The following is an 11,020-nucleotide window of genomic DNA, read 5'->3' as shown; positions in this document are numbered from 1 at the left end:
GCGGCATGCTCGAATTTCCCGCGAAAACCTACCCGTACCACTCAAATTAAAAAACATTATTATAAGCTAACTGTTGTGAATCGGGCTAAAGTAAGGCGATGGTTTTGAACACTGGCTGGTTATGTACTTGCTCAAATAATTGATTTCGGATAATTTTTAACCAAAAAAAGTTACGAACTGCAGCTATAATTTGTTGTGTTTTTTTTTTTTGTTTTGTTTTTTTTATTCTTTTAGTTTTGTTTTGAGTTCTTTGTTTTATTTTTTTGTTTTTGTTTTTTACTTTTTGTGTTTGGGGTTTTTAGTTTTGTTTTAGGTTTTTAGTTTAGTTTAGTTTTAAATTTTTGTGTTTGTTTTGTTTTGTGGTTTTTGTTTGGTTTTTAGTTTTGTTTTGTTTTTGGATTTTAGTTTTGTTTGGACTGTGTGTGTGTGTGTGTGTGTGTGTGTGTGTTTTGTTTTTGTGCTTTGTTTCGTTTCAGGGTTTCGTTTCGTTTTTTTTATTGAACATGTATCATGGCACCATGCTTTTGGACATATTCCATGTCAATACCATGTTGCTCTTTGAAATACCTTGTCATGTCATGGTAACATCATGATGCATGTTCATCATTCAGTTCAATTCAATTCACGTTTATTTGTATAGTACTTTTCACAATACACATCAATGCAAAGCAGCTTCACAGAAAATGAAAGTTTCTACATTACAATTAGGAGTAATTTATCAGTGGTGACTCTGTCATGGTATTCAGTACAATATCAAATTTTAACCTGATACCATTAGTGTACCATGATACTGCCACAGATCTTTTTATGAGGTTATAAAAAAAGAATGATGTGGCTAGATGTTGGTCATTTAGGGGATTTTGATACATTTCCTTTTTTTTTTTTTTTTATCAAGGACCCAGAATCAGCAGCCGCACTGTAAAATGTGCTTTTGTCTCCTCGTTGCTGCTTCATTTCTGATACCTGAAAGAGCCCTGAACCATGATTTAGATTTGACTCATGATAAGATGGACCACAGATTCGATTTTCAGTCCCCATCAGCAACATATAGAAGTATAAATGGCCAGGATGTAATTATTATGCAGCCATCTGAAGTGCAGGCTTATGGTTTGTTAGGTACATTTGATTCATGATACATTAATCACAACATCACTGCCATTATCAAACGTAAAGAGGAGGAATGCACCACAGACGGTTTCCTTGGTAACAGAGATGGAGCAGACGGCCCCTAATTCCTCTTTGCATTGAATGTTTTGTAATGCGCTGTAAGTGTGTGGATGGCGTAACTGAGAGTTCTGCTGCCGTTGACAAATTTCCCATCACAGGTCTGACCGAGCCTGGGATTTATCTGTGACAACTTTGTCCTCTGAGAATTGCCTTTCACTTTCTGTTTAAGCATTAAGCAAGGAGATAAAATGAAACAATGAGAAACAATAAAGACTTCAAAATGGCACATTAGCTACTAGTTTTGAAAGTAATATGCTGCATGTATGCTGTCAGTGTGTATATATGACTACAGTATATATGACTATATTCAAAATATAACACAGCCTCTGCTTAAATGTCTTCTTTTTGATTATTATATGATTGAACAGTCCTAGATGAGATCTTTTTACACACAATTGGATTAACTAACTATTAATTTCTCATAGTTGTGCCTTTATATCTCACAAATGTTCCTTTATTTTCCATAATTGTGACTGTATCTCATAATTGTGACTTTAAATCTCACAATTGTGGTTTTATATCCCATAATTGTGACTATATCTAATAATTGTAACTAACATTCACATTAGTTGACTATATCTTGTAATTGTGACTCTCACAACTTACTTTACATCTCAAAATAGTGATTATTTCTTGTAATTGAGACATATTGTGAATATTACTCATAATTGCGACTATTTCTTATTACTGTAGCTATATATCTGAAAAAATAATGCAACTTTATTTAGCGTAATTCTGACTTTGTATATCACAAAATAAGTTTTTTTAATTTTTTAAACCTTATTTTGATTTAAATATTTTTTAAACTTGAGGTGGTAATTGGTTTCCATATATACCTCATATGTTAAATTAAAAAATATTAGGCAGTATACTGCATGTATTGAACAGATTTAGTGAGCAGATTGCTTCCTTTATGAATATTGCCCATCAGAAAAATGACCCAACACAAGTTAATGTTGCATGTTAGCACATATACAGTAATGCAGACTGCTATTAAAACCAATTGAAAGAAATGGGTAAAGTACATGAAACTAATCCAGTAATTGTACCTGTATGGTATTTGTGCAGGGTGCTGCTGCATACCCAGAAAATGAAGACCAGCAGCAGAGGTTACGAGAGGCTGCTGAAGGGTTACGGGTCGCCACCAACGCAGCCGCTCAGAACGCCATCAAAAAGAAACTCATTCACCGGCTGGAGGTGAGGACGTGCATTATTACGCCACCTCCTGTTCAGTGTCCGCTCTGTGTTTGATCCTGCCTTGTAACTCACCGTTTGAACATAGTAAATTATAGTGTTGTGGAGGACGCTGATAAAATGTAAAAATGGATTATGAGCCCTTCCTCAAAATTAAACTTATGTCATCATTTACTTAACCTCATGTACTTTTTCATTTAGGGTCATTTAGGCTACTTTTATATAGTTTTTTCCTTATTTTTTTTTTAAGCTCAACTGCATCCGTCCCCACTTTTTTGTCTGTTTAGGACAAAACACATACTAGCATGGAAGAGGTGGCTTTTTATCCACATGTATGTGGTAGCGGTCTAGTTTCCGTAGTGGTATTTTTCCATTGGCCAACAGTTTCGACCAGTGGAATCCAGCGTTCTGGTTCTGTTTGGTCTCTTCACATCAACAAAGATGGCTTTGTTCTTGAGGTTCTTTTTTTTCCTGTCTCTTCCATCTATCATCCTTCCTCACACATGGAATATTCTTTCATAATACAAAGAATCTTTTTTCTTTTTGCTTGCCTTCTTTTGCACTTACTTCTAAAGTGTAGCATGTTGCCACTGGATTTTGCTAAATCCTTTCGTGATGGACATGGCCAGAAACATCCCAAATGCTCTACAATCCTTGCTGAACCCGTAATGAAATTCAGTCAGAACAGTCGGGTCTTTGTACGGTTAACACAACGTCCAACACTGTGCAGAGTGATGCCAGATGTTAGGGCTGCACAATTAATTGAAATAAAACTGATATTGCTTAGCATCAAGTCGCAAATTTAAGACGGCGAGAATGCAATTTAATTATATAAATAAAAATAAATGGGCATATATTGAAAAAGTGCATGTATAGAAAATGAAGAATATTGTAATTTTACAGTTGTTTTGTAATGTAAAATTATTATTATTATTATTGTATTTTTCTTAAATACTTTATTTTTTTTTATTTTAAATTAAAATATTACAGTAGTAATATTTCTTATTTTTATTTAGTAATAGTAGTAGTATAGTATTAAAATAATAATAATTATTATTATTATTCCTACTAAATAAATATACAAAATATTTTTTTTTATCGATATATCTTTTTTATATTTTATAATGTAATATTATAGTAGGAATTTTTTTTTTATTATTATTTATGTAGTAGTAGTAGTAGTATTTATTGTTGTTGTTGTTGTTGCTGCTGCTGTTGTTGTTTTACTATTTCCTATTTTTTTCGGAGTAATATAATAATAATAATTAGTAGTAGTAGTAGTAGTAGTAAATAAAAAAATATATTATAAAATTATTATTTTATTTATATAGTAGTAGTAGAAGGCAATTATTTATTTATTTTTTTTTTTTTTATGGCCAAATTGTGTTGTCCTGCAAAACAAGCACAAAAATCTTTTATTTTTTTTTTGTAAATCATAATTTTTAGTCTTTTATTTTTTAGCATTTTTTTTTTCCTCCAAATTGTTCAGCCCTGCTGATGTAATAGTCCGCCACAATGTCCACATTCGTTATTTGCTGTGCTAGTAATTATTGAAGCTGTAATTCGTTATTGTTATTTGTCTGGAACAGAATGCAGCAAAACAGGCCGCAGCTGCAGCGACGCAAACCATTGCCGCCGCCCAGAATGCAGCTGCATCCAATAAGAACACCATGTCACATCAGCAGCTCGTGCTCAGCTGCAAGGTATTGTGGGTAATTCTATTCTGAGAAATTCAGGGCACTCATTTATAAGAGAATTTAAATGAAACTATTCTGACTGTGGATTTGTGGATGCTCTCCAGGCTGTGGCCGACCATATCCCACATCTAGTGCAGGGAATGAGGGGCAGTCAGGCCCACCCGGAAGATCTTGGTGCCCAACTCGCCCTTATCATCGCCAGCCAGAGTTTCCTGCAGGTAAAATGCACATGCAGTGTTTGTTTAGCAGCCTATGATTTGTCAATAAATGATCCTCACATTGTTTTTGTCATTGTTTGTGTTTCATTTGTCTCCAAACAGCCGGGAAGTAAAATGGTGACGTCTTCTAAAGCGGCCGTTCCGACGGTAACCGACCAGGCAGCTGCGATGCAACTTGGTCAGTGTGCCAAGAACCTGGCCACCTGCCTGGCAGAGCTGCGCACAGCTGCACAGAAGGTGCCCACAGTTTACTGCCTTCTAGTAGATCCAAAACACCTTTAAACAATGAAGCATATTGTAGTAACCTTACTACAATGCACTGCATCAGGTGTAGAGATCTTTCCATTACTCATGTTTTAAAGAGACAGTTCATACAGAATCGAAGATTTTCTCATAATTTAAGGTGTGGTCATATTTACAGTTGTTAGGCGAATTTTCACGGTCAAAATGGGAATCTGTGCGATTGGGACCGTGCCGGTTCTCCCTATACACAACGTAGGCTACTCTGGGCTTCGGGTGTGAGCTTAAGCGGACAAATACACACAAAAATATGTCATACTGACTGCCTTGGCGAGTTTTCACTTAAAAGCAGTCAGTTTTGTCTAAAGTAAACATAAACAGTTGGAAAAGTAACTGAATGCTTGTCAGAATTTTAGATCTGTGCAGTTGGTCTTAAAGTGACCGGAGCCTAATAAACATACTGCTGTCTGTGTCATTTAATGTTAATCAAACAACAAAAGAAAATGAGAGAATCATTCAATGTTCCTCACTGAATAACTTTAGTAACTTTAAAAAGAATCAGTGCATATTTAAAGGGGTCATATGAAGCGATTTCAAGTTTTCCTTTCTCTTTGGAGTGTTACAAACTGTTCGTTAATAGATAAGATCCCTAAAGTTGCGAGGACTGAAGTCTCAAACCCTTTTCACCGCTCCTTCGTCGGATCCGCCGGGACCGCCGTTCTCGATCCCGCCGCCTCAGCTCACGGTAAGCCGGGGCTTTCGCTCATGCTAGGCCGCTGTGTTTTTCGTTGTGAAAGTGAAACTACTTTGTTTGGTCTTCCAAAAGAGGACACGACTAGAAGTCAGTGGTTAAGTTGTATTTACAACACTGTTCCAGAACAGTTCAAACCAAATATTCATGTGTGTGCAACACATTTTACGGAGGACTGTTTCCTGGGAGAGTGGTCTACAATGCTCTGTTCTGACTCACAGTCTGTAAGTACGTTTTCATATTTAAAGAATTTGCCACTGACGATTCAAACGTGAGTTTTGAGCAGTGTAGAGTAGCGCTTGTTGTTTGTCATTTCTCCGATCACAAATGCAAACATGGTTTTATGTTTACGCGGCTCGATACGCAACGCAATGCGTAAAAAGACAGTATAAGTCATTATAATCAGTAATTATGTCCCCACTGGATGCAACAAATGCCTCGTTTATAATGGGTTTTAATGTTTTTGTCTCGTTGCACCGGGACACGGCATCACAGTATGGTAAGGGGCGTAAAATTTCCGTCACATGCTTGAGGTATTCGGCCAATCACAACGCACTGGATAGCTGGCCAATCAGAGCACACCTCGCGTTTCAGAACGATGAGTTTTGTAAAAATCGACGCGTTTCAGAAAGGCGGGGCATAGAGGAGCAACAATAATGTACAGTATGTGTTTTTTGAACCTTAAAATCGCATAAACACATTTCATTACACCAAATACACAAAATAATGTTATTTTTTTAGCAACGTCATATGACCCCTTTAATTCATACTGTGAAGGCTATGCAGTGTTAGTCTTTATTTAGTAGTTTAAAGAGGGTCATTTTGGGGTTTTTATGAGCACAAGGACAGGGGCCCCTGACAAATTGTTGCTTAGGTCCCCCAGAAGTCAACTGGTGACAGATTTGCCAGTGCAGATTTCTCAAGGGGTTCATGTTGGTCATGCTAATTTGCCAGTTTGGCTAACAGAAAGCTGCTTGGATTGATAATGACTTTGTAAGCTGCTACACTATTGACAGTACACCTTAGTCTATTGTAGCCGTTCTGAAATTAACAAGGATGAAAAGAAATAGACTTACTATGGCACACATTGTATAAAGGTCCTTGATCACGGTCCCCAACATTCCCCAACTCACATTCAAAACTGTTTTATTAAGTTTTTATCTACTGGAAGTTTTCCAGAAAGACATTTATCAGCTGAACAATTAATATGTTGTTAAACAACAGTACAGTCCACTAAAGGCACTGTACTTCAGTCCCTCACAGTTCTGTATTGATTCCTGTCAAAAATAAATATGGTGCTTCCCTGTCTAAGGTGTATGGACAATGGAGCTTTTTCACAAAAGTTCACTGAAATGTGTTGTTGTTGTTGTTGTTTTTATCTTTGTGTGTTGTATCATAGGCTCATGAGACATGTGGTCCTCTGGAGATCGACTCTGCTCTCAGCGCTGTTCAGACACTCAAGAGTGAACTACAAGATGCCAAAATGGCCACACTGGAAGGACAACTCAAACCACTACCTGGACAATCGGTAGGTGAAATTTACCACATAAAAATTTATCATCAACTTGTTAGCTGTAGTTCTCACCGTTACTACTTCACGCTTGTGTCTGTAGTTGGAGAAGTGTGCTCAGGATCTGGGAAGTACGTCTAAAGCTGTGGGCTCCTCCATGGCCCAGTTATTGACCTGTGCTGCCCAGGGCAACGAACATTATACTGGTGAGACGACTTATGTTGCTTTTCAGCATATGAAAAACAATACTTCAGGAGAATCTATCTATACTGAATATGAAATGTGCAGTATAACAACAGGATTTACACAAGTAGGAAATGTTCCTGGATTAACGTCCCATCAACCAATTTACCCTCTGAATTTTGGGTTAAGGCCTTGATTGTTTGGTAGAACACAAACAGCAAATGTTGATCCATGAACATGTCTTGTTTTTGTAAATCACGTTAAGCCAAATGATGTACTATTTATATACAAAATTTAATAAAAACTCCAAGCATGCTTCATCTAAAGCACTTTAGAATGCTTTCAAGATCTTATGTGTGTTTGCCGGAATCGAACCCAAGACCTTGGCCTTCCTAGTGAAATTCTCTACCAGTTGAGCTAAACAAAAAGTAGTTAATCATCCAGGGTTTTTATTTGCAGAAATATCGAAATTCGTCTTCTAAAAATGCATCTACAAGATGTTTGGCTGAGTTTTCCCAACAAAGCTGCTTGTTCCAAATTAAAGGCATGAAAACTGAGAGGAGAGCGATGCTGTAACTTACCTGCACCACCCATCAATTTTTCACTCTGTCGGGCTGGATCGCTGCTCTCTGGAAAGCTTCTCAAGCCAAGGGTATAACTAACCCCCGTCCCTCATTAATCTTATTTTCACTAGATTTAACATACCATCAGCAATTGGGCTCTACTTGACTGGATAATGCAATTTGATGCAATTTCCCTGCATTGGCCCTTCCTTTTTTTGCTTTCTGTTCTAAGTAAAGGCCAGATCCCATATGGTGCCTTATTTTCTTTCCACACTCATTTGTTGGAACAGCAGGGGCATTCTGGGTCAACCATGCACCGAGGCTTAAAGCTTTATATGGAACAAGACATTTGGGCTGGGTGCTTCAAAAATGTCCCTCATTTTGCAATACAGTTTATTGAAGTCGGTCATTAAATGTAAAAATAAGGTAAAAAATGAATGTGTTGCTAATTTATAATGTACAGATATGATGCAAGACTGTGCAAAAGTAGACGACCAGTGTTGGTAATTAAAGGTAGGGTAGGCTAGCAATAGCAAGCTAGCTTTGAAAGCATAAGATCCCACCCTCTGCAAATCACTGTCCGAAGCCACGCCTCCTCCAAAACACATGAACGCTAACCAGTGATACGATGAGTAATTAATAATCTCAGTCTTTCAAAATGATAGACAGATATAATCTCAGAATGCCAAATATTGGCCAGTAAATTGAATTTGTCCATATATCGATAAGTTACTGTAATAGATAAAATCTCATGATATCAAAAAAACTGCCGATTAATTGTTCAGAGTGATATATCCTGTGATTGCTATGGTAAATATCATTTCAGAATGTCAAATATCAATTTATGATCTGGCCAATATATCGATAGATCACTGTGATAGATATAATCTAAGAATGCCAAACATCGCCCGATTAAATTAGTCTGACAATTATATTGGTAGATCTCTTTGATAGACATCATCTAAGAGTGCCAAATATGTTCCATTTAATTGGTCTGACTGTTATATCGGTAGATCACTGTGATAGATATAATCTAATAAAAAATAAATAAAATAATATTGTCCAAATTAATTTGTCTGACTGTTATATTGGTAGATCACTGTTATAGATATAATCTAAGAATGCCAAATATCATCCCATTAATTGGTCTGACTGTTATATCGGTAGATCATTGTAATAGATATAATCTCAACATGGCAAATATCGGCTAATTAATCGGTCTGACGATTATAGCAGTAGATCACTGTGATAGATATAACCTCAGAATGCCAAATATCATCTGATTAATTGATCTGACTGTTAAATCGGTAGATCGTTATAATAGATATAATCTCAACATGGCAAATATCGGCTGATTAATCGGTCTGACGATTATAGCAGTAGATCACTGTGATAGATATAACCTCAGAATGCCATAAATTGTCCAATTAATTGACCTGTATTTGTGTGTGTGTGTGTGTGTTTGCGGCAGGTGTGGCAGCAAGGGAAACTGCTCAAGCTCTGAGGACGTTGGCCCAGGCCGCGAGGGGAGTGGCAGCGAGTACCGTGGAGCCCCAAGCTGCAGCGGCCATGCTGGACTCCGCCTGTCACGTGATGGAGGGCTCGGCCATGCTAATCCACGAAGCCGACCAAGCCCTAGTGTGCCCTGGTGATGCCGAGAGCCAGCAGAGATTAGCACAGGTAGGACAACGCACATTAAACCACATGCAAATAAAGACAGATGTCCACCCATTTTCAAGAACATTTATTCAATGACAAGTAGATGCTGAAGTAGAAGTTTGGTTACATGGCTATCCAAAAAAAGAGTATTTATTCATCTTTATTTGAGTCCAGAATAGTTTTTGTCTTCTTCAGCTACTGTGTTAAAACCAGATCAATTTCCCATCAGATCCCTCTTGGCAATTATCTCCAATAAACTGAGCTATTTTCTTATTGTCTCTCTGTTTCTCGACGACCTTATTTTCTGGAAGGTGCCAGCGTGCCTCCTGCTTCGCACAGGTTCCTTTGGGATGCAAACATATTGCTTGGCATATGTATGTGACAGTGGCATAAATTAGGGACACAGATTTCTCTGTTGTGCCGAGGGGCTGATTTGAATTTTAGATTCACGCCGCATCTCTCTGGGCCTTTGTAGAGTTATTGGTGGGAATGTGTGTGTTTGTTGGTGTTTTTCAGGTGGCAAAGGCTGTCTCTCACTCCCTCAATAACTGTGTGAACTGCTTACCTGGACAGAAGGATGTGGACATGGCTCTCAGGAGCATTGGCGAGGCCAGTAAGAAATTGCTTGTGGAAAATGTGAGTTTTTTGTCAGTTCTTTACTAGCTACTAGCGAGTCTAAACATAACACTGTGTAAATTATTTAAAAAAAAATAAAAAATAAAAAAATTATGTAAATTGTCACAATTTCTGAATGTTGTACACAGAAATTCCTTCTGATCATGTTTCATGAATGAGGCCCAACAGTGATCAACCCTAACTTTTTCCAGCTTCCTCCATGCTCCAAATCCTTCCAAGAGGCCCAGACGGACCTGAACCACACGGCAGCCGAGCTCAACCATTCAGCTGGAGATGTGGTGCAGTCTTCACGTGGGAGCAGCAACCAGCTGGCTGTGGCTTCCGGGAAGTTCAGCCAAGACTTTGATGAGTTTTTAGATGCCGGCATTGAGATGGCCGGACACACTCAGGTACAGTTTTATTGCCCTCTTAGAGCTGAGAGATGGTTTATAACATGCTTCACCCACAGAGAAATCTCATTGGTCAATGTACATTTATGCATTTAGCAGACGCTTTTATCCAAAGAGGAAGTCAATCCAACAATATTCATAATACACAATGCCTGGTTTGTTAGACAACTAGATTAGGTCCAAAATCCCACTTACATAACTGCATATTGATCAAATATGTTCTTTCTGAATGTGAATTTGTTGCTTTACACAACATTTTCAACTAATGAAAATTTTTCATGTACTCACTCACCAAGGCTGCATTTATTTGTTTAAAAATACAGTAAAAAGAGCAATATTGTGAAATATTATTGCAGTTTAAAATAAGTGTTTTCTATATTAATATATTTTAAAATGTAATTTAGTCCTGTGATGCAAAGCTGAATTTTCAGCACCATTACTCCAGTCTTCAGTGTCACATGATCCTTCAGAAATCATTCTAATATGCTGATTTGCTGCTCAAGAAACATTTCTTATTATTATCAATGTTGAAAACAGTTGTGCTGCTTGATAATTTGTAGAAACATACTTTTTTCAGAATTCTTTGATTCGAACTTCAAAAGAGCAGCATTTATTTAAAATAAAACTTTTTGTAACATCGTTCAAAAGTGACAGTAAAGACTCTTATAATTTAATGCATCCTTGCTGAGTAACTATTATTTTCTTTAAAAATAAAATCAACTTTTGAAAGGTAGTATACAATAGTTAAACAAC

The 11,020-nt window shown here is 37.1% G+C and overlaps 1 protein-coding gene across 1 annotated transcript in view; it reads left to right on the top strand.

Annotated features, from left to right (window-relative positions):
• Positions 1-11,020, top strand: part of LOC107739102 (talin-2) — a 158,796-nt gene that overhangs the window by 112,535 nt on the left and 35,241 nt on the right. The window contains exons 21-29 of the mRNA XM_016551100.1: positions 2,296-2,424; positions 4,011-4,124; positions 4,223-4,336; positions 4,439-4,573; positions 6,727-6,855; positions 6,941-7,043; positions 9,055-9,263; positions 9,759-9,878; positions 10,070-10,267. Of these exons, the coding sequence (XP_016406586.1) occupies positions 2,296-2,424; positions 4,011-4,124; positions 4,223-4,336; positions 4,439-4,573; positions 6,727-6,855; positions 6,941-7,043; positions 9,055-9,263; positions 9,759-9,878; positions 10,070-10,267 (1,251 nt within the window). The remainder of the gene's footprint in view (positions 1-2,295; positions 2,425-4,010; positions 4,125-4,222; positions 4,337-4,438; positions 4,574-6,726; positions 6,856-6,940; positions 7,044-9,054; positions 9,264-9,758; positions 9,879-10,069; positions 10,268-11,020) is intronic.

This window comes from Sinocyclocheilus rhinocerous, unplaced genomic scaffold (genome assembly GCF_001515625.1).
Source record: "Sinocyclocheilus rhinocerous isolate Xijiao unplaced genomic scaffold, SAMN03320098_v1.1 scaffold675, whole genome shotgun sequence".
Classification (NCBI taxonomy): domain Eukaryota; kingdom Metazoa; phylum Chordata; class Actinopteri; order Cypriniformes; family Cyprinidae; genus Sinocyclocheilus; species Sinocyclocheilus rhinocerous.
Note: the sequence above shows the minus strand (reverse complement) of the source record. Positions and strands in the feature narration are given on the sequence as shown.